The sequence below is a fragment of the Rhinolophus sinicus genome, chromosome 2 (assembly GCF_057876585.1).
Source record: "Rhinolophus sinicus isolate RSI-liver-muscle chromosome 2, RSI-T2T, whole genome shotgun sequence".
In the NCBI taxonomy this organism is placed as follows: Eukaryota; Metazoa; Chordata; class Mammalia; order Chiroptera; family Rhinolophidae; genus Rhinolophus; species Rhinolophus sinicus.
In genome coordinates this window covers 184106621-184127476 of record NC_142502.1, presented here as the reverse complement: position 1 = coordinate 184127476, position 20856 = coordinate 184106621, and the positions used below count along the sequence as shown (strand labels likewise).

At 49.2% G+C, this 20856-nt stretch overlaps 1 protein-coding gene across 8 annotated transcripts in view; it reads left to right on the top strand.

Annotated features, from left to right (window-relative positions):
- The window catches only part of GREB1 (growth regulating estrogen receptor binding 1), a 128157-nt gene that overhangs the window by 79312 nt on the left and 27989 nt on the right, over positions 1-20856 (top strand). For 5 of the 8 annotated variants that reach the window (XM_088796291.1, XM_019750957.3, XM_088796293.1 and 2 more), the window contains exons 7-17: positions 338-469; positions 4295-4408; positions 4891-5034; positions 7266-7451; positions 9007-9357; positions 12727-12855; positions 13569-13697; positions 14326-14523; positions 15211-15391; positions 16796-16991; positions 18467-18603. In XM_088796291.1, the coding sequence (XP_088652417.1) occupies positions 338-469; positions 4295-4408; positions 4891-5034; positions 7266-7451; positions 9007-9357; positions 12727-12855; positions 13569-13697; positions 14326-14523; positions 15211-15391; positions 16796-16991; positions 18467-18603 (1897 nt within the window). The remainder of the gene's footprint in view (positions 1-337; positions 470-4294; positions 4409-4890; positions 5035-7265; positions 7452-9006; positions 9358-12726; positions 12856-13568; positions 13698-14325; positions 14524-15210; positions 15392-16795; positions 16992-18466; positions 18604-20856) is intronic. The other 3 variants (XM_074331694.2, XM_074331695.2, XM_088796294.1) reach the window with 2 other exon arrangements.

The following is a 20856-nucleotide window of genomic DNA, read 5'->3' as shown; positions in this document are numbered from 1 at the left end:
GGTAGAAGGAAGGTGGGGCGGTTTCAGGAGCCATCCTGGAGTTCAGGTCGCCCACTGGCCACTCGGGTCCCTCTGGTCCTTCTGTCACCAGGAAGTGCTCACTGGGGCACAGCAGAAGCTTGTGTGCATGTGTGTACACGTGTGTGTACACATGTATATTTTCTCAGTGGGGCAATGTCACTGAGTTTTCTCAGTGGGGCAGTGTCACTGACTTCTGGTGGGACTTGTCAGTGAGGGGCTAGTTTGTAAAAATGGAAGAAAAGTAATTTCCTGCTTGCCGGGCTCACAGAGCGTGCTGTGAACTGACCCTGCTCTGTCACTCTTTCTCGTTGATCAGGACCAGCTTCTGACCACCCCTCACTAACCGCAGCAGCAACGGGCCCCGCTGTTTTCAACGGCAAAGATTCCCCGAAGCACCAACAGCTGGTGAAGAGCAAGCTGTCGGCCACGCCACGGCCCTCGGCACCAGGTAGCGTTGCCTGTCCTGGGGCTCCGGCCCTTCTCTGAGTCAAGGCGCTGGTGAGGGGGAGGCGGGAGCCGTCGTGCTGAGGCCACCGAGTCTCCTGCAACTGGTGTTGCTTGGAAGGAGAGTCCAGCCAGGTCAGCAGATGCCTCCTGAGTCCGTGGGGCTGTGCCCAGGTCCTGGCGCTCGGTGACGTGTGCTTGCCAAGACGCAGTGGCAACCTGTCCGGAGGCAGGCGACCTGTCTCACTGTAGGCCCCATACCAGGAGGGCTGTAGAGTTCTGGAGAAATAGGGGACAATGTGGTATCACAGGGAAAACATCAGATAAATATGAATCTAAAACCCGACTCTATTTCTTACGAGTTGGGGGATCTTGGACAAGTCTTCTGGCTGAATGTTCCTTCATCTGGGGATAAGAGTTCCTCTCTGAGGGCAGTTGAGAGGATCAGACGAGGTGCTGAATGGAAAGTCAGGTCACATCTGGCGCCTCACTAAGGGACTCCTTATTGCCGCCCACATCAGCATCACCAATGAGCCAGTCTGTCCCTTTTGGAATCTGGCCCCAACCAGCCTGCTCTGTCTATGTGAGACAGTTAGGCATCCTTCTGTCTCCACACCCTGGTCACACATCCATGCACCTGAAGGGTTCTCCTCACCTTCCTGCTAACCCTGCTTTTCAGAGCCTAGCTCAGGTGTCACCTCCTCCCTGCAGGAGGGCTCCCTCCCTGGGACCACCAAGTGTCAGTCTCAGTTCCATGGCCATTTGCGTCAGTTGGGCTGCTGAAGAGAAGGGCCATAGCCATACGCAGCTTGGAGCCCCTGGTGCCCATGGAGCCTGGCACAGAGGGGCTCAGTGGATGCGGCTGAATGGAGTTACCTTGTTGAAACGCCCAGCAGAAGGGTCGCAGGTCCTGTGCCTTCCCGCCTGCCCTGGGACAACCGAAATCAATGAGAAGAAACTGCTTCTGAAACGACAAGAAGTGTTTAAGGAGGGCTGGAAGGCTGTTACCCAGTGGTTCTCAGTGGTGAATTGCTGCCCCCTGCGGGGTGGGGGTGCAGGATCCTTTTCTGGTTGTCCCAGCCCTGGGGGTGGGAGGGAGGTCAGGATGCTCAGTGTCCTGCAGTGAGTTGGCTGCATGATGAAGGTTTGTCTCACCCCAAATGCCAAGCAGTGCCCCTCCCCACCACCAGGAGACACTGCGAGAAATAGTTGGTCCACCCTGGTACCACAGGGACAGCTCCCGGTGACATCACTTTGGGCGAGTTTATGAGCTTAGAGGCAGTTAGGGTCAGCGTCCCAAAAGGAGAAAATATCTGTAGACCTTCCATCCTTAGTCCTGAGGCCCAGTTCCCCCTTTGGCGGTTTGATACAGTTTTTAGAGGTGCTGGCATCTTAGTCTTTGTGGGACCTCTTGTGTTGGCACTTGAGGACAGAGGTTTGGGGAGTCGGCGATATGGTCTAAATGTGGCAACAGAAGGAGTTGCCTCAGAGATTGTGCAGGAGGCACCTCGTTTGAAAGCTCTTTGTAAACAAAGTATGTGTTTAACTCTTCATTCACTTTATTTTATTCATTTTCAGTCAGTCTAAAGAAGAGGTGAAAAGAATTTTGGATTCATTTTTTAAGAGACGCTGAAGCAATCCTTTGCAAACTGCGGTGTACTTGGGTATAACTGCGGTGCTTGTGTAGTGGCGTTTTCTCACTCTCATCTCTAGAGATCTGATTCTGTAGCTCAAGGTGGGGCCCAGGATTGGGCAGTTTTAACAGGCCCCTGCTGGTTCTGTCCAGCTCCTTCTCAGGCCAAGCTTAGAGAAACATTGCTCTGTATGGTGGTTCCCAATCTTGCTGACCGGGCAGTTGAGAGCATCAGACGAGGTGCTTTAGACTCACCAGGGAACCCAGGGTCATCAGCCTGCCTGCTCCCCTTCCCCACCACGAGATGCTGGAGTTCTGGCTTACTTGGGATGGGGCATAGAGGGTTTTAAAAGTTTCTCAGATAACTTTAATGCTCAGTCAAGGGTTGAACATCTAGTTCTAAATGTAGGGGAAATTTTGTGTCAAAAATTGGTAAAAAAAAAAAAAAAAGGCAACCAATTTTTGATATTTTGAAAAACCCAGGAACATAGCATGAGTCATATGCATGCTGTCATCTAGCGTGGGCAGGATGACTCATTAACAGCTGTGGGTACCAGCTTCTGTTCCCCTTTATTTTTTAGTCTGAAAAGTAGCTTTCAAGGCTGTGGTGTGGAGAGGAGCTCGGGTGGGTCAGTACTGCCCCCAAGTGGTGAAACTGAGGTGGTGGCTTGAACACTGTGGCCCCTTGTCTACAGAAACACGCGTTAATATGCAAATAAGTGGTGTGATTACAAAATATGGTGAAGGCTGCTGCCAAGTGTCATCCAATGGAAAGGCAGGAATCTTCAATATGGGATGCGGCGCGTTGAACCTTAGTAACAGTGTGTGACAAGTTTCAACTTGTTCGGTGCCGTCAGTCGGGTATGAGCTACGGTTGAGAGAAGGTGTGTTTTAAAGTGTACCCTAAATCATCCTCCATCATGACAACTTTCCGTATCACACATTGCTTCTGGCATATGGCAATTTCTGTCAAATAAAACATTACGGTGTGTCCTCATCCACCTTATTCACTGGATCTGGCACCGTGTGACTTCTGGCTCTTCCCCAAAGTCAACATGATTCAGGACATCGAGGCAGCCACGACAGCCCAACTAAAGACACTCACAAAAGAAGACTTCCAGGTCTGCTTCAGAAAGTGGCAAGAACGATGGGATAAGTGTGTTCAAAGTGAGGGGGAGTATTTTGAGGGGGATTAATAGCAATGTGTCTTTTTAAAACAATTTTATTAGGGAATATTGAGGAACAGTGTGTTTCTCCAGGGCCCACCAGCTCCAAGTCGTTGTCCTTCAATCCAGTTGTGGAGGGAGCAGCTCAGCTCCAAGTCCAGTTGCCATTTTTCAGTCTTTAGTTGCAGGGGGCACAGCCCACCATTCCATGGGGGAATCAAACTGGCAACCTTGTTGAGAGCTCCTGCTCTAACCAACTGAGCCATCCGGCCGCCCCTCTGGAAGCTCAGTAGCAGCTCATTGTTTTCAATCTAGTTGTGGAGGTCACAGCTCACTGGCCCATGTGGGAATCGAACCGGCAACCCTGTTGTTCAGAGCTCATGCTCCAACAAACTGAGCTGTCTGCCCCCTCCCCTTTTTTAACTTTTATTTATTTATTTTTTAAGTGTGTTTTTCCAGGATCCATCAGCTCCAAGTTAAGTAGTTGTTTCAATCTAGTTGTGGAGGGCACAGCTCATTGGCCTATGTGGGGATTGAACTGGCAACCTTGTTAAGAGCACAGCGCTCTAACAACCAACTGAGCTAACCAGCTGCCCTGCAATGTGTCTTTTACTGTAATAAATTTATTTTTACTTAAACATTCACCATATTTTTTTTTATCACACCTTGTATATTGGAATGTGAGATGATGATGATGATGTGGGTCTTGGTAGCTGCCATTTATTGGGCCCAAACTCTGCTTTACATATATTCTCTTGAGTCCCTTTCAGTGTAGTTTTTATTGTCCCATTTTAAAGACGAAGGAGCTAAGGCTCCGAGATGAAGCTTGACACCCGCACAACGTTGGAATGAAACATTTACAAAGATTGACAGGATGTTTCCTTATGCTCAGATACTAAACTAGATGCTAAAACCCATTGTAATCTCTGATTTTAAAAAATACAACAAATAAGTGTTCTACAAATCCGGGGTCTGTTTTATCGAAGCTCATCCCTAGTGACAGCCTAACCACACTCTGAATGTTGTCTAGGTATCTTAACAAACTCCGGGCCCCCCAAAAAGCGCCACAAAGGGTGGTCTCCAGAATCTCCATCAGCTGCAGATGGTAGCTACTCCCAAGGCGGTGGGAACAGAGCTAAGTATGGTAAGTGACAACAGCCTTGCCAAAAATCCAAGACTTGGGTACTAGTGGGGGTGGTGTGTGTGTGTGTGTGTGTGTGTGTGTGTTTGGGGGGGCTTTTGTGTGTGTTGGTGAGAAAGTACTAGGGAGGCCAACTCTAGTACAACGAAAGGCTCTCTTTCTCTTGTATTAGAGTTGCTTAGCAACGTCCAGGATCCTGGTACAGTAGTGAGTTCCCTGATCCTAAAGGAATTTACAAAAGGGCTTGCCTATTACTTGGCAGGGATCTTAAAAAGGGGAAGACTGGGTCGTCTGGTGGGAAAGGTTGGACTGAGTGCCATTAGAAATGCTTTTGACCTCAGGAATCTGTGATTGCAAGACAGACGCTCCGTAGGTAGGGGTATGTGTCAAGTTGTAGCTGATTCGTTTACCCGGCCTGACGTCGGGTCTGCTGGAGACGGATGCCTCATCTCTGTGTCTTTCTAACACTCTTGGTGTGTCCCTAGAGAGTGCAAGCATGTCCTACATGCCCCAGGTTGGCTTGGTGGGACCAGCTTCAGTCACCTTTCCCATTGTGGCCTCCGGAGAACCAGTGTCCGTTCCCGACAACTTGCTGAAAATATGCAAGGCCAAGCCAGTGATATTTAAAGGCAAGTACATGCAAGAAATGGTGGAGGTGGGGAAGCCTCAAGGAATGTGCGAGAAACAGGCAACACCCAGACGTCATTGTAGGCTGACTATAGTCTGAGCAAACTCTAAAACCTTTTTCAGGGCAGTGAAAGAGCTAAGAAGACCTATCATGGGGGTAGCCCCTGATCAGATGCCAAGAGTTATAGAGCTTGTCACTGTTTCCCACAACAATTCTGTTCCGTGACGTCCATTTGCTTGTTCATTTGTTCTGTCCTTCATTCAGCCCACTTCATCAAACTGCCACTGTGGTAACAGGCCCAGTGCTAAGAACAAGGGTTACAGGTGGGTCCTTAGCTCACCTGCTGAGTCATCAGACCAGGAGCCCTCGTCTGGTGGGTTGTCCTGTTGTCCCTCTATGCCACTAGTATTTTTTCACTATGAAATCTGACTTTGGTTGGGCAAAGCTAGCCATGGTCACCATGTAGAAGCATAAAACAAAGCTAGATTTTATCTCTGTTTTGTGTCAGTGGGCTAATTAATGTGTGCTACGTGCAGGTAGATTTTGGGTTTAACTAAAGAAATTCCTTTTTCTAATCAAGTGAGAGACCTAGATATTTGAGAACTTGGTAGGACTTGTTTGATGATGGTCCTTACTGGTACAGTGTGCTGGCATATAGTAACACACACACAGCACACGTGCACACACACAGGCACACATAGTAAGGTCCTTCTTAAGTAAGTTAATACTGTATTTGGTATCATGCTTGTAGGAATAGACAGGGGGTGGTAGGAAAGTAGGGAAGATATCTTACTCTTAATTAAGAAATAAGAAAGGGCACTCCTTTCTTATTAAAGGGCAAACCAAAACATGGACAGGGTATTCAGGAAGAAGGGTGCATGGCGCAGCTAGGTTTTGAAGTGGGTATGAAGCCGGGCCAGTCATCCCATGGGGCCCTGTTCGCCAACGACAGTGAAGGTCAACGTTCAGTCACATGGCATGTATTCTTCGCATGGCCATTGCGTGTCTGTGGTCAGCCCTGAGAGCAGTGTGGAGAGAATGGTACACGGCAGTGAGGACGGGGGCTGCACCTGCACCCACTCTGACCCAGGAGCCTCAGAGAAGTCGGGACGGGCCCTAGCAGACCTGCATCTTTTATGACAAATATCACATGCTTCTTCTTATAGTAAGTCTTTATGTTGCCTCTTGTAAGCCAGAATTGTAAGTAGTGCTACCCAAACTGTGGTCTCTGGTCCAGCAGAAGCAGATCACCCAGGACCTTATCAGAGATGTGAATCCCCAGGCCCAGCCCAGAATCAGGACCCATATTTTTGAATCGGAAGCTCTGTGGTGGGGTCCGGCAATCTGTGTTTTAGGAAGCCTCTCAGGGGACCCTCCTCACCCCACATTTGAGGAGCAGTTTCCATGAGGACATGAACTATATCTCAGTCACCAGATTTCGCCGCAGAGCTGGGCATGATGTCTACACATAGCTCACAGCAGGCATTCAGTGTGTTTGCTGGAGAACTGGAGGCCTTCTGAGGTAGGCCACACACATTTGCTCATCTCCGCAACCCCATGAGGATTTGATATCTTCACCCCATTTTACAAATGTGGAGACTGAGGTTTAGAGAAGGTAAGCTTTTTGCTTAGGCTCACATCGCTAACAAATGGCAGAGAAGAGACTTGAACCTAAGTGGCCTAGGCTCTTCCGCCTCTGAAAGTCGTCAATCAGAGTTAATCGTGTCACGTTGGCTAAAGCATTTGTCATGTCCTGTCAGTATGCGGGGTCTCTGGTCTGAATTGTGTTTCATTTTCCTGACTCAGCTTGTCAGTTCTGGGAGGATCCAGGCAGCATGGAATTGTCAGGGAGGCGCGGGCTGGCAGACAGTCTGGCAAAGACCCAGGAGGCGTCACCCACATGGTGTTCTAGAGTCAGTGCTGAAGGAGCAGCCCAAGGGCTGGCTGTTCAGCTTCGGGCACTTCTCTCTGGGCCTTCGCTTGCTCAGCGGTAAAACAAGGGATTGGACTAAATGAACAAGCAAATGCTGCAGACCCGGTCGGTTATCACAGCAGGGGCACTAGATCAGCAAGGGCTGGAAGGGTGAGATTTCCCGGAAAAAGAGCACTTAAGGCTCCCAGAGGCCATGCGCCTGCATGCTTTAGCGCTCTCGCATTCAGAGATCCACTCTTGTGGGGCCCCACATTGTGCCCAAGGCCAGTTGCCAAGTGCATGCTTTCCTTCCTGCACAGGCCACGGGAACTTCCCTTACCTCTGTGGGAACCTGAATGATGTGGTCGTGAGCCCGCTCCTGTACACCTGCTACCAGAACGCCCAGTCCATCTCTCGCGCGTATGAACAATACGGGGCGTCCACAATACAGCCCATCTCGGAGGAGACGCAGCTCCTGCTGACCGTCTACTATCTTGTCCAGCTGGGTGAGTCTCCCTCCCCTTTCGTGGGAACCTCTGGTAGAATAACCACAGAAGGTGCCAAGTGCACAGACCTTCATCATTGACTGTCCGCGAGAGCCCTTGTGAAGACCAGCTCTGGAAGGTGGAAACGAAATTCAGGGACTGTGCCGACAGATGTTATCAGGCCACTGCAGTGGTCACCTCCTGGAGGGGCTGGGAAGGGCTTGAAGGAAGTCAAAATCTATAGAGAAAATTCAAAACTGATTTACCTGCCAAGAGTTGAGTGAGGACTGATTGTTGACTGGTGGGTGTGGGCATATGGAAGTGATTGGCAACCCTGGTGTATGAAGAATGCGGGGACAAAAGCCATATTGGAGGGGGTTAGAGAAAATGGAGGCGGGAAGACAAGTGTGGACAACTCTCCCAGGGAGCTTTGCTGGGGGGTGGTGGGTCTGGAAGGGGATGTGGACTCAGGGGAAAGATTTTAAAGATGGGAGCTATAACAGCTAATCTAATCAAATTTTGACACAGCCCAATGAGTGAATGGTGTGATCCCCAGTTTTTCACACCGGGAAACTTTATCATAAGAGAGCTCAAGGCTCCGAAGCTGGTGTTGGGGGGAGCTGGATAGGAGTACAAAATTTGGACATATAAACCGAAAACTACCCATAGGAAGCAAATGTTGAGAGTACAGTTGACCCTTGAACAAACGGTGGCGGTGGGAGGGTTAGGGGCATGGTCCATCGCGCAGTCGAAAATCTGCCTATAACTTAAGTCGGCTTCTCTGCAGAGCATATGCGGATTCCCAGCCGTGGATCGAAAACAGTGTTCAATCTCACTGGTCCTCAAAGTGGTGTAGATTAGGAAATCAAACAAGTAAAAGTCTTCTCAATTAAATTACTGAGAAGCCAAATAAGGTATCCAGTGGAGCTGAGTGCAATGAAACCAGTCTTATTATGTGCCGTTAATGTCATGGTGAGTTGACATATTTGGACCATCTAGAAACAGTCTGCTGATATGTATTAGTTGGCTCTGTAAGTCCACTTTTGAGAATTTAGGCTGAGGACATTATGTTCTGTATGTAAAGATGTGTATTGCAGTAGTATTTACAAAGGTGATGCTTTGAAAGCAATGAAAAGACCAGTAGAGACGTTGCTAAGTGAATGATGGTGCTTCCGTATCATGCGACGCCATGTGCCCATGCACAGTGCTATTTGCGAAGATGAACAGCACGGAAATGCGATGATGGTGTGTTGGGAAGGAAAGCAGGCCAGCCCTGAAGTTGTATGCCCACAATCCTCACTACTATTTAAAACCTACACATGGGGGAAAAAAAAAAAAAAAGACTGAGAAATACATAAAAAGCAGTTGTGATTCTGTTAGGATGGTGAGGTTATGGCTGCTTTCATATTCCTCCCTGTATTTCTCAGCTGTCTCTAATGCGCTGTAGCATAAATAACTTAGATTGTGTCGGTTTTCAATCAGCTCGCATGCATTTCCCCAGAATTTGCGTAAAGCCACCGTGTGGGGTGCATGGGGCAGGCGCTAAAGCCTCTTTTGCCCACCTTGTCCTTGCCAGCGGCGGACCAGGTGCCCATGATGGAGGACCTGGAGCAGATCTTCCTGCGCTCCTGGCGCGAGTCGCACCTGACGGAGATCCGGCAGTACCAGCAGGCGCCCCCGCAGCCTTTCCCGCCAGCACCCAGCGCGGTGGCACCTGTCACCTCCGCGCAGCTGCCCTGGCTGGCCGGCCTGGCTGCCAGCTCCTGCAATGACAGCGTGCACATCATCGAGTGCACCTACTCCCTGGCCGAGGGACTCTCCGAGATGTTCCGACTGCTCATCGAGGGCAAGCTGGCCAAGACCAACTACGTGGTGATCATCTGTGCGTGCCGGAACGCCGCCATCGACTCCTGCATCGCTGTCACTGGTGAGGCCCACGCCTGCGCCGCCTGGCTGGTGGGGAAGCAGCTGTGCTGATCTCCCAGCCTTCAGCTCTTTGCACTTCCGCCCTTTTTGCCTCTGGTGGCCCCGGGTTTGCAGCAGCACTTGGGTAGTGACTGCAGTGAGTGCCCAGTAACCCTCCTGGTGCCAGCCACTCATGCCCTGGAGTCTGCTTGGTTAAAATTCCAATCCTCCTGTGACGGAAGGGGAGGAGTTCTGATTTGCCCCCCAGAGAAACTGGGACAACTTTGGAGTCTGGACAGTCCTGGTGGAAACCTGCACCCCTACCCCACCCATGCACCCAGCCGTGTGATTGGTCTCTTAGTGACTCTGGCCCTCAATTTCTTCAACTCTAGTGGAGATAACAACAATGACCTTATTGTGCTGTGTGGGTTAATGAGTCAATTAACTAATTAATTTTAAAAACACTGAGTGGAAAACCTACTGTGTGCAGCTTGTCAGGGGCTGGGGATACAGGAGTGCAGTCCCTGCTTTCCTGAGTTCTTGTCTGGGAGACACCAAGTCCAGCTCAAAGCCTCGCAGGTGGGATGGAGGGATGGAGGATTGCAGTTAGGGGTTCTGGCTTCTAAGGGGGATCAGTCAGTAGGACCTTTTCCATGGGGTGTCATTAGAGCAGGGATCTGAGAGAAAGGAGGAAGCAAATGATACCGACATTGGGAGCGGCCGAGGGCTCCGCAAGACCACGCGGCAGCATGCTGTGCTTGGCCTGGTGAAGGGACCGCAGGAAGCCAGGGCAGAGGACAGGACCGGGGGATTATGTAGGACGCTGAAGGCCATGTCAGAACTTTGGGTGTTTCCCTGTGCGAATTGGGAAACCATTGGGAGGTTTTGACCAGAAAAGACATATAATCTGACTATTGTTTTAGACGGACCACCCCTTTTGGGTGCAGAGACTAGACGGGGGAGATTGACATGACTAGGGAGGAGGCTGCTGGATTTGCCCAGGCCTGGCCACGCCTTGGACTAGGCTGGTGGAAGCGGGGAGCAGTGGCCTGATTCTGGGTGTATTTTGAAGCTGGGACCTTCAGGGTTTGCTGATGGGTCCTGTAAGGAGTGTGGGAGGAAGCGAGGACTCAAGGACCACCCTGTGGAGTTTGGCCTGTGTAGCTGGAATAACGCACTTGCCATCTACTGATATGGGAAGAAGTGCAGAAGTGTTTGTTTTGCTTACAAAATTAAAAAAAAAATTGTTTTTATGTGGAGGGAAGAGGTGGCAGTGGCAGTCTGGATGGAATCAAGAGTTCTCTTTGACCAACTTAGCCTAGGTTTCAAATATCCAGTGGCCATGGTGGGCAGGCAATTGGATATAAAAATCTGAAGTTCTGGGCAGAGCTTGGGTCGAAACATAAGGAAGTTGTCAGTATTTGTGGGGTTTGGAAGCCAAGAGGTGGATGCCATGGTCCATCTTGTAAGTGTAGAAGGAAAGAAGAGGTCTGAGGACGAGTGAGACACGGAAAAAGACAGAAAAGGAGACCTGAGAAGAGGAGAGGGAGAGAATGATGGTAGGAGGCCAAAGGGAGAGTGTGTTTCAGAAGGAAGAGATGATGAATGGATCAGATGCCCCTGTTTGATGAAGTAAGTTGAGGTCTGAGAATTGACTCCATCCGTCAACAGGAGAGTCGTCGGTGACATTGACAGAGTGTCTCCGTGGGGTGGTGGGGATGAAGGTGTCATTGGGTTGGACTCAAGAGAGAATGAGTGAAGTAATAGATATAGACAACTATTTGAGAGGTTTTGCCTTAAAAGGAATAGAGGAATGAGATAGAAATTGGAGAGGAAATGGGATCAGGTGTTTTGTTTCTTTTTTTAATGTTGGGAAATTGAAGAGTATGTTTGATACTAGGAATGATGCAGCAGAGTGGGAGAAATGGATGATACGGGCGAGAGGAGACAATGGTTAGGAGGAAATATCCATGAATAGGAGAGAGGGGCTGGGCTGCAGTGCACAGGTGGAGGTGTTGACCCTAGACAGGTGTATGTGGTTCTGAGTTTATGGGAGATGAACGGCGTGGTGGGGGGCTTTTCTCCAGCCATGTCCAGCAGCTTGGGTACCAGTCTGGAGCAGGAGAAGCGTTTAACCAGTGAGAGTGGGGCAAAGCTGTTGAGGATGGATGCCAGGCAGTGTCTATGGATGGACATGGGATCTCAGTCAGGGAAGAGGGGCGTGAGGACAGGAAGGGAATGAAGGCAGGGAAATGTCCAGGAGGCTCCAAGATTTGAGAAGAGCAGCAGAACTCTTAGTGTGGGGTGTGAGAGGTGGTTGGAGAGCTGGTGCTGAAAGTGAAGGTTGTTAGAGGGGCAGTTATCAGTAGTAACAAAACCCAAGGCATGCCTGTAGTTGTAGGTGGGTGACAGAAAGTAGAGGACAGATCCTTGGGAGAAATCAGATGTATTAAGCAACTTTTATTTGCCAGGTTGGTCCTTTGTGTGTATTGTCTTGGTATCCTGCACAGTGACCTCATGAACTCATTCTGTCAGAGCAGTGTGAATGCCTAATTCCCAACTGCATCTCTTAGTTAAAACACTCACACACACAAATTCTTAATTCTAGCATTTTCTCCATTAAAGAGTCATGGTTACAAAAAGAGATTTCTCGACTTAGGATAATTATTCAAGATTTTAAAACATCATTCTTGACCCTTTTGCATAGTACTCGTGGATCTGCATGGGTCAACTTGTAAATGTCAGATCATTTTTGGCCAATTCATGCACTCATATTTTTTGGCCAATTTGAAAAATGATACCACAGGTGTTATACATTTTAAACCTGAATTTTTTCTATCTTTTGAAATTTATTTTAAAAAACTCACATTGTTATTGTGCAGTGGCCCAGTTATCTTTTAGCATTCTTTGATTCTAAACTCATTCTGTGTTTTTTTATTAATGTTTTGCATTGATTTGGTGGTATGTCCGGTAATAAACCTGGAGCCCCTGCTGTGTGTCAGGCATTGGGGTAAACATTTTATAACCATGGTTTGGTTTATCCTCGCAACAGTCAGGTGAAGTAGATACTACTGTTAGCCTCGTATTCCAGATGAGGAAACTGGGTATGGAAGGGTTGTCACTAATCCCAGGTGACACAGCTAGTAAGTGGGGAGAGTCAGTTTCCAAAGCCAGTACTCCAGGTGTTCCCTCATTACCCTACCTAGTGCACTGGCCAGGATGGTGTATGCCAGGCATTCATTTAACCAACAGGGACACCGGCTCTCAGCCAGGCATGGCGCCTGGCTTGGGGGATGGAGAGATAAGGAGATACAGACACAGACCCTGCCATCCAGGTGCCCCTGTGCTAATTCTACGCAGAGGGGTCCAGTGAAAGTTGTCTGTTTTCCAGGAAAATACCAAGCCCGGATTCTTTCTGAGAGCCTTCTCACACCAGCGGAGTACCAGAAAGAAGTCAATTATGAGCTGGTTACGGGGAAAGTGGACTCCTTGGGAGCCTTTTTTAGCACCCTCTGTCCAGGTAGGCTTGCAGTGAGACAGGTACAAATCCATAAATGGACAAGACAGAAATAAACAAAGACACAAAGGGGGATGTCACCTCGGACCCCATCACCCCGTGACCTGCTGAGGCTGGCCTTGATTTAGATGTGCAGGGTGGCCCCTCTGTTCTGTGTACAAGCATTTGTGGCCCTGGCTGGTGTGGTCTCCTCTGGCTGCCATCTTCCTGCAGTGGCTGTGGGCTGTCCTCGGTGGGGGCTTTGTGGTTTCTGTTGTTTGGGGACACAGGAGGGCCTGGTGCCTGTTCCTCTCTGCCTCTCAGGCCTTGTCCACTGCCTCCCCCGCTGAATTGCTTGAAGCTTCTTGCTGGAGAATGTGTTCTCTGTGCCTCGTTTCATGGGGTCTGTGCTGAGCGTCCCTCTCTCTTTTGCCTGGGTACTCACCCCTCAAGACTCACCCATTTCCCGCCAGAAACCTTTGCCAGCCCCGCCTTCTCTGGGATGGGTTTGGGCCGTTTTCCCCTGTCCTTTAGCACCTTGCTCTTCCTTCTGTCCTATGGTCACAAGGTAATTTCCTTAGCAGGCTGTGGACTTCTCCACAGGACGGCCCATGCCTCCTTACCTCTGTTACCCCCGGCCCAGGACAGTACCTGATACATAGTGGGCGTTCCATAGATATTTGCTGAATTTCACAAGAAGGAAAACCCATTTCTGTTATTCTCTCTGTTTTGGGCAGAGGGCGACATTGACATTTTGCTGGACAAATTTCATCAGGAAAACCAAGGCCACATTTCTTCCTCACTTACTGCCTCCTCTGTCACCAAATCAGCGTCCCTGGATGTGGGCGGGGCCCCGACATGCACGAGTGAGTGGTGAGCGGGAGCCGGTAGGGGTCTGGGCTGGTGAGGCAGCGTCCAGGACGGCCGGGGCTACAAGGAAGCGATGTCAGCAGCACATCTAGAAGGCAGGGCTTCTCCTTAGCGTCAAATTAGACCTAGTATCCAATTTCAATTTTAGTCCTTAGCGATAAAGCTCATTTACCCTAAAACGTACATCTGTACGGTTTTACTGAGATGGCACATTTTCTCTGTGTTGATTTCCAGCCTATCAATGCATTGTTGAAATATTTTATTCATGCTAAGTTCCTGAAGAGCTGTGACGTCTTGTCTTCCAGAGAACTTGCAGCCTCTCTCAAAGTCCAAAGTCAGTGTCAGCTTCCCTGAGGTGCTGTCCTTGTCCCTTTCAGGTAGAGTAGGTCATTGCCTCTGTGCCCTCCGAGTGCGGTTCATCCTTCTATTAGATGAGGACAGGTGTGTGGAATAACTATGTCGGTGCACAGCCCAGGGCAGGCACTCGCTATGTGGTGGTGTATTTTCCCTTTCTCTGCCACTTGTGCATAGACGGGGCCCACTGTTGAGTTCCTAAGCAGAGGTGCAGGGCTGTGGCCATCCGCTCTCGGGGCCACCTCACCGTTACGGGGACTCTGGTTCCAGGTTACACTCTGGAGCCTCACCACATCCGGCCCTTCCAGCTGGCCGTGGCCCAGAAGCTCCTCTCCCACGTGTGCTCAATCGCGGATTCCAGTACCCAGAATCTGGACTTAGGATCCTTCGAGAAGGTGGACTTTCTGATTTGTATTCCACCCTCGGAAGTGACCTACCAGCAGACCCTGTTCCATGTCTGGCACTCAGGTACAGGGCATTTCGGGATGTCTGCGTGGGGAATGCTTTGATCCACTTACATTCCGATTGGGATTGGAACACCAGTCTTTGCTTCTAAAGTGGTAGGGCAGGAATTTTCACCCCCATTTTGTAGATTATGAATGTGTTGCCCAGGATTTTATAATCCATTAAAGGTAGACTTGAATTTTCACCCTGTCCTACTCAGGTCGGCAACCCATATGTTGATATCCAGCTTACTGTGTTTTCCCTGTGTTTTCAAGGGGGTTAAATATCAAATACACAGAGTCAGTATCTTAAAGGATTCAGTCTAGAGTGGTGTAACCTCTGGCTCGGGGGCATTCAGGCTGAGGGATGATTTTGCCAGGGGCGTAGGACCTTCTCTCCCCTTCCCAGCAGTCACCATGCGTGGGATCAGCTGCTTCACGAAGCCAGCTCTGTGTCCCCTGGGTGGGCTGCTGTGCACACACAAGCTGTCAGCAGGCCTGTCACTGTGCCCAGCTCCTGAAGGTCGCCCTGCAGGCATTTGCATAGGAGCCGGCCTTCTGACTCACCCGTGTATTCTGCATCCCTGTAGCCTTGGGGCCTGGCACAGGCCGGCAGTGTAAGTGACGATTGATCATCAGGTGTCTGCTGAGTGACCGAAACCTGTGACAGTGTTTGTGGTAAAGCTACTGATGTGTTGTTACTGTGTTGCAGGTGTCTTACTGGAGCTTGGCTTGGAAAAGGAGCACATGACCAAGCAGAGGGTAGAACAGTACGTTCTGAAGCTAGATGCGGAGGCACAGACAAAATTTAAGTCCTTTCTGCAAAACTCCTTTCAGAATCCACATACCCTCTTCGTCCTAATCCACGACCACGCCCACTGGGATCTTGTGAGGTTAGAATGACTTTGGCACGTGGCAGAGTTGACATGTGCCTTTTTTGAAATAATGGATGTGGATGATACTTGGGACTGTGGGCATGGCCTTAAAAAGCTGAGTGCTGTGGGGTTTGGCATCTGTTAGCAGATGCCACAGATGTATTTCAGGACCTCATAGGTGGGTGCTATCTCAGAGGACCATCTAGTGCAGCCTCTGAAAGGTACCCTTGTGGAAACTAAGGCTAGAGAAGGGGAGCCTCTTGCCCAACCTCACAGGGCTGGGGTGGGGGTGTTAATGACAGAGTAACAAGTCGCCACGCTGATGCAGGAAGGGACCCTGCCAGGAGTAGCTCGGCCTAGGCCCCTTCTTGATGGATGTCCCATTGGCTCCAGTACCATGGGTCATGGCTAGCACTGCCCTTCTTCAGGGTTGATTTTACTTACTCCATTTAAATGAACGTAAATCAAGATGAATTTCAGACAGCGTCAAGCGTGGAGTCTGGCAGGACTCCCAGTCGTTTATGAGGCTCATGAGGCTCAGTCGCGTCCATGAGACTGGCCTTGGAAGTGTGCATTTAGACACTGCCACTGACGTGGCTGAGGCAGGACGGAAGACCATGGGTCAGCTCGTGGTGGAAGGCTTTGATTCAGCATAGACGCAGAAGCTTAGGGCCTGCGGAGCCTTGAAGATGCCTAGATAAAGGGTTTACCATCTTGGGTCCATGTATGGGGCTAAGGGGAATTTAAACATCCCAGATTACATCAAAAGCTCTTGGGTGAATATTTATTTTGGGGGTAGGTTTCTCAGAGTGGCTGCCTGCCTCCCCGATGAGGTGAAGCGCTGGTTTTTCTTACTCCCCTAGATTTGCGGACGAGGACGCGGAGGCCATCGTCCCGTAGAGATAGGCTGAGTGCTCCTTGTCTCCCAGGCTCCTTGTCGGAAGTGCTTTCTGTTCCGTTCCTATACGTTTAAACTTCGTATACATAGAATTTACCGTTCTACATCTTCTTTGGATCATTCCAAAGTCAGTAGGACTTTAGAGAAAATAAATTAATGGCACTGGCAACAATGAGATTGGGCCAAGGGAGAAAGGGCCACTCAGTGAACACTGCTGGATGAGAATGGCTGTGAGGAGGAGAGGGGTTGTGTATTCCGCAGACAATCATCGATAAATACTGTGTCCCGGCCGAGTTGTTAATCAGTAATGAGTATCAGGGGAGGCCCTGACAGGCACCTGTAGTACAGTCATTTAAAAGATTTGTAAGTTTCCTGGTCATGGGCAGAGCCATAAGCTTCGAGTGTTGGCAACGTGAGGGGGTGGGGCCAGTTATAAATGTATGCAGCTGCTTGATCCTTGTAAAATTATAGATCAGTATTAGTCATCGCACTTACTGTTACTTCTCCCCCTTGTCTTCCCTCAGTAGTACTGTTCATAATCTCTATTCCCAAAGTGACCCATCTGTGGGACTGGTGGACAGACTGCTCAACTGCAGGGAGGTGAAGGAGGCCCCGAACATCGTGACGCTGCACGTGACCTCCTTCCCATATGCGCTGCAGACGCAACACACCCTCATCAGCCCGTACAACGAGATCCACTGGCCTGCGTCCTACAACAATGTGCGTGAGTGCCGCTGGCTGCTGCGCCTGGTGTGGCAGTGGCCCGAGTCCCGAGAAATCCTGTTTAGTAGAGATTTTGATTAACTAGCATAGCTGGGGGCCAAGTGGGGCCCAGCTCTTTGGATCATTAATTTGACTTAGCTTTAGACCCTTCTTGGTCTTTAAAACATTCCCGAAATACATCAGTTGGCTTCCCCAATCTTGGAACAGAAAAGGTTTTGTCTAGAAGCCTTATAAATGTTCCCGTTTTTCCTATTCCTGCATCCTTAAGTAACAAGTTTCAAAATCTCCTTCCTCAAACTGAACACACACCCAAAAAATCAGGTGAGGGTTTAGTTTATCACCTGTCATTTTCTTATCAAAATAGATCGCAACAGTTCTTTTTTAAAATTCTTTTATTTAAGTGTGTTTTTCCAGGACCCATCAGCTCCAAGTTGTTTCAGTCTAGTTGTGGAGGGCGCAGCTCTCAGTGGCCCATGTGGGGATTGAGCCTTGTTGTTAAGAGCGTTGCACTCTAAGCAACTGAGCTAACTGGCCGCCCCACACAGTTTTTGTGGTTTGAGAATTCTGGGTGGTTGGATTCTAGTTAATGACACAAGCAATAAGCAAACATCAATTTCTGGACTTCTTTGAAGTGCCTCAGAGTCATCTGAAGAACCTTTAAAACACACTGCTGCTGAGCTGCAGTCCCAAAGATTCAGAATGAGTGGCAGTTGTAACCCTTGTTTATGGAGTGCTAACCGTGAGCAGGGCTGGCACTGTCCTAAGCGCTTTAGCCTGTGAACTCATATAAGACGGAGGTGCTAGGATCAGAGATCTACAAATGGAGAAGATGAGGCGGGGGTGGGGTGGGGCGGGGGTGGGGCGGGGGTGGTGTGTGGAGCCACTGCCGAAAGCCATGTGGCTGGAAAAGGGTAGAACCAGGATATGACCCAGCCCAGCGGGCTCCACAGCCCTCGTACTTGACCTCTGTGCTATTTGAGGGTGAAGTTCATGTGTTTGTAATTTTAACCACTTCCCAACTTGGCTGTGCTCTGAAATTTGAGCTCTGATGTTTGGGAGTCATTTTATGTCAATGTGAGTAAAATTGGTTAGAGAAATGTATTTTTTCTGTTGATTTTAATAGCAGCTGAATGCAAGATAGTTGATTTTCCTATTCCTAAAGCCAGCTTAAAATTGTTGGAAAGAAGCGATTTTAACAAAGAGAGTTGTATGCTAAAAAAAGATAAGGCTGGTTTCCTCCTTGGCGAACACAGTGGGTCACATGAATGAAAAAGTCTGGACTTTCAGGGATGGACCATGCCCTAGTATGGAGTGCTCTGTGCACTCGGTCTGCAAGAGGAAAGAAGTTAATCAAATGTCATCCAAGGGACTGCAGAGTCTACACAATTTAGATCAAGAGGCCCGTCCAGGTCGTCTGTGCGCTGAGCCCCTGAAAATGTGACATTTGAGTGACGGGTGCTCTTCTGTTTTAGGGAGCGGATTTATATCCTGAGAACAAGAAATACTTTGGGCTGTCAGAGTTCATCGAGTCCACTCTTTCGGGACACAGCCTCCCATTGTTAAGATACGACAGCTCCTTTGAGGCCATGGTCACCGCATTGGGAAAAAGGTACATGTCTGTCTTTGAAGTCACTAACAGTGCTCAGACGTCAAGTGCAACTTGAGGTGTGTGCAGCCAGGCAATTTCAGGACGCGATCCATCTCCCTCCCTCTCTGGGACTCAGCCCTTCCATTAAAGGGACCCTGGTTTATTTCTTGCCCTGCGTTTTGGGCCAGTGATATCTCACACTGTTGCCCCAGAACATTTTAGAGATGAGAATGGGTACAAATATCCTGGAATGTGGGATCGCGTGTTTATAACTCAAGGGAGGGCAACAAAATGGGGAGTAAGGTTCCAAAAGGCCTAAAGGAAGCGATAGTGACAATCCTGGTCGGTTTCATTTTTTGTTTCCTCTGTGTATCATCTAGCGAGTACTTATTTTGTGCCATTCACGGTTCCAAGAGCCTTACTCTCATGATCTTATTTATTATTTAATCCTCACCACATCTTGGAGACTGTTGCTATTATTATCTCATTTTGTAAATCAAATGAGACTCAGAGCGATCCCATGACTTTCTCAGGCCACACATCTTGCAAATGATAGACCTGGGTATGAATGCAGAGTCAGTCTGACAGCTTTTTACCTTGACATAGCACACCTGTAAGGTAGATTAATGCTGCCATTTTACAGGTGAGAACACTGAGGCCCAGGGAGGGTAGGGGATTGCCGACATCACACAGTCTGTACGTTGTAAAGCCAGGCCAAGCTTTACAGACTGTCTAATCCAAAACAAGACGGGGCTCTGCCACTAACTGTGGGTGTCGAGCTGGGCTCTGCTGCCTCCCCTTGTGGCACCTCATTATTCTCACTTGCCAACAAAGGGATTAATTTAGACATGTGCTTCATAAACTGTGTTCCAACGTATGCTGCTTTGGCTGGATACTAATAGCTGTTTGCCAAAAGGGATTCCATAGTCAAACGTGCTTGAGGAACTTTATGTTTAACAAAAGGATTTCTTTTCCACGAGAGTTCTCAGAGCTTTCCATGTGCCACACAGGCTATAAGTCTCGAGGAGACGGTTAGAGTGTGTGTGCAACGTCTCCAGTATCTCATGGGATTCGTGTTGCCCAGCACACCCTCTGAGAAACTCAATCCCTTTGCTACCTTTCAGCACTGTGATGCTGATGGAAATTAATCAGGCCCCTTCTCCAGCTCACGGGTTGGCAGCTGAGCTCTCGTGAACATGCTAAGGGAAGAAGCCCCCACGAACTGACATGGAGGCTACGAGATCTGGCCTTTGCTGTGCTCTGCTCTCTGCTCCCAGTTTCTCCTCTTGTGGCACATGTGTTGAGTGCTGAGTAAGCTGTAGACATTGGGCTAGTCCTCTGCTTGTCCTTTGAACGGAGTTGAGTGTAGGCACTTCCCACCACGTCAAAGATGGGGAGAAGAGTGTGCTTCTGCCGAAGAGACATCCTCCCTTCTCACCTCGCTGAAGGTGACAAGGGGCCACCACAGCTGGGGCAGTGATATAGAAGACAGGCGACCCTGTATTCTCCATGCTTCCCTCTTTCTTCCTTCCTGGGCACTCCTTGGCCAGTGCAGCAGGGACAGAGTAAAGCAGTCTTTGGGCCACTGAGACAGCACTGGTGATGGCAGCTTGCTAATTAAGCTAACTCTCCAGTTAATAGAACCTATAAAGTCATTGCAGTGCTAAGGAGAAAGAACAGAGGAAAGGAGAAGAATGCTGGTTAGGAGGAGACATCAGACATGCTGTTGGAAGGTGGGCTGGCCGCCCTGTAGAACTCATGGGTGCCATGGCCATGGGAAGGTTCCTGTCTTTGGAGGTCAAGAAATTACCTTTGCTTCAAAAGGCACTGAGTCTGCGGACTCGTTACAGCGAAATAAACTCACAAGAGCATCACGTGTAAATGGGGTGTCAGTTTATTCCTGCTGAGAAACAGTGATTTGCGTGCTTTGCGTGATTCTGACACATGGGTCAGAGCTGCCCCAGCCATGCCTGTGGTCACGGGAAGGGTTACCACCTTTGTGTGGAGACACATATGGTCACCATGGCTTCTCAAGCAAAAACTGGGATTGCTGGTTTGACTGGGTGTGCTCTGATTTGTAATTCCCTGTCAAATTAAATCCCATTGAGTTATGTTTCTTTTAAGTCACTGTACTTGATATGAATGCATTGATGTCCCTTTAGGACAATCCCCCATGTCTGGGGCATGTGCTTCGCTGGTGGCGCTCCTATTTCTAGTGGGAACCTGGGGCAAATTACCTGCCTCAGGAAACTATAAGTTAAGCTGATGATCGAC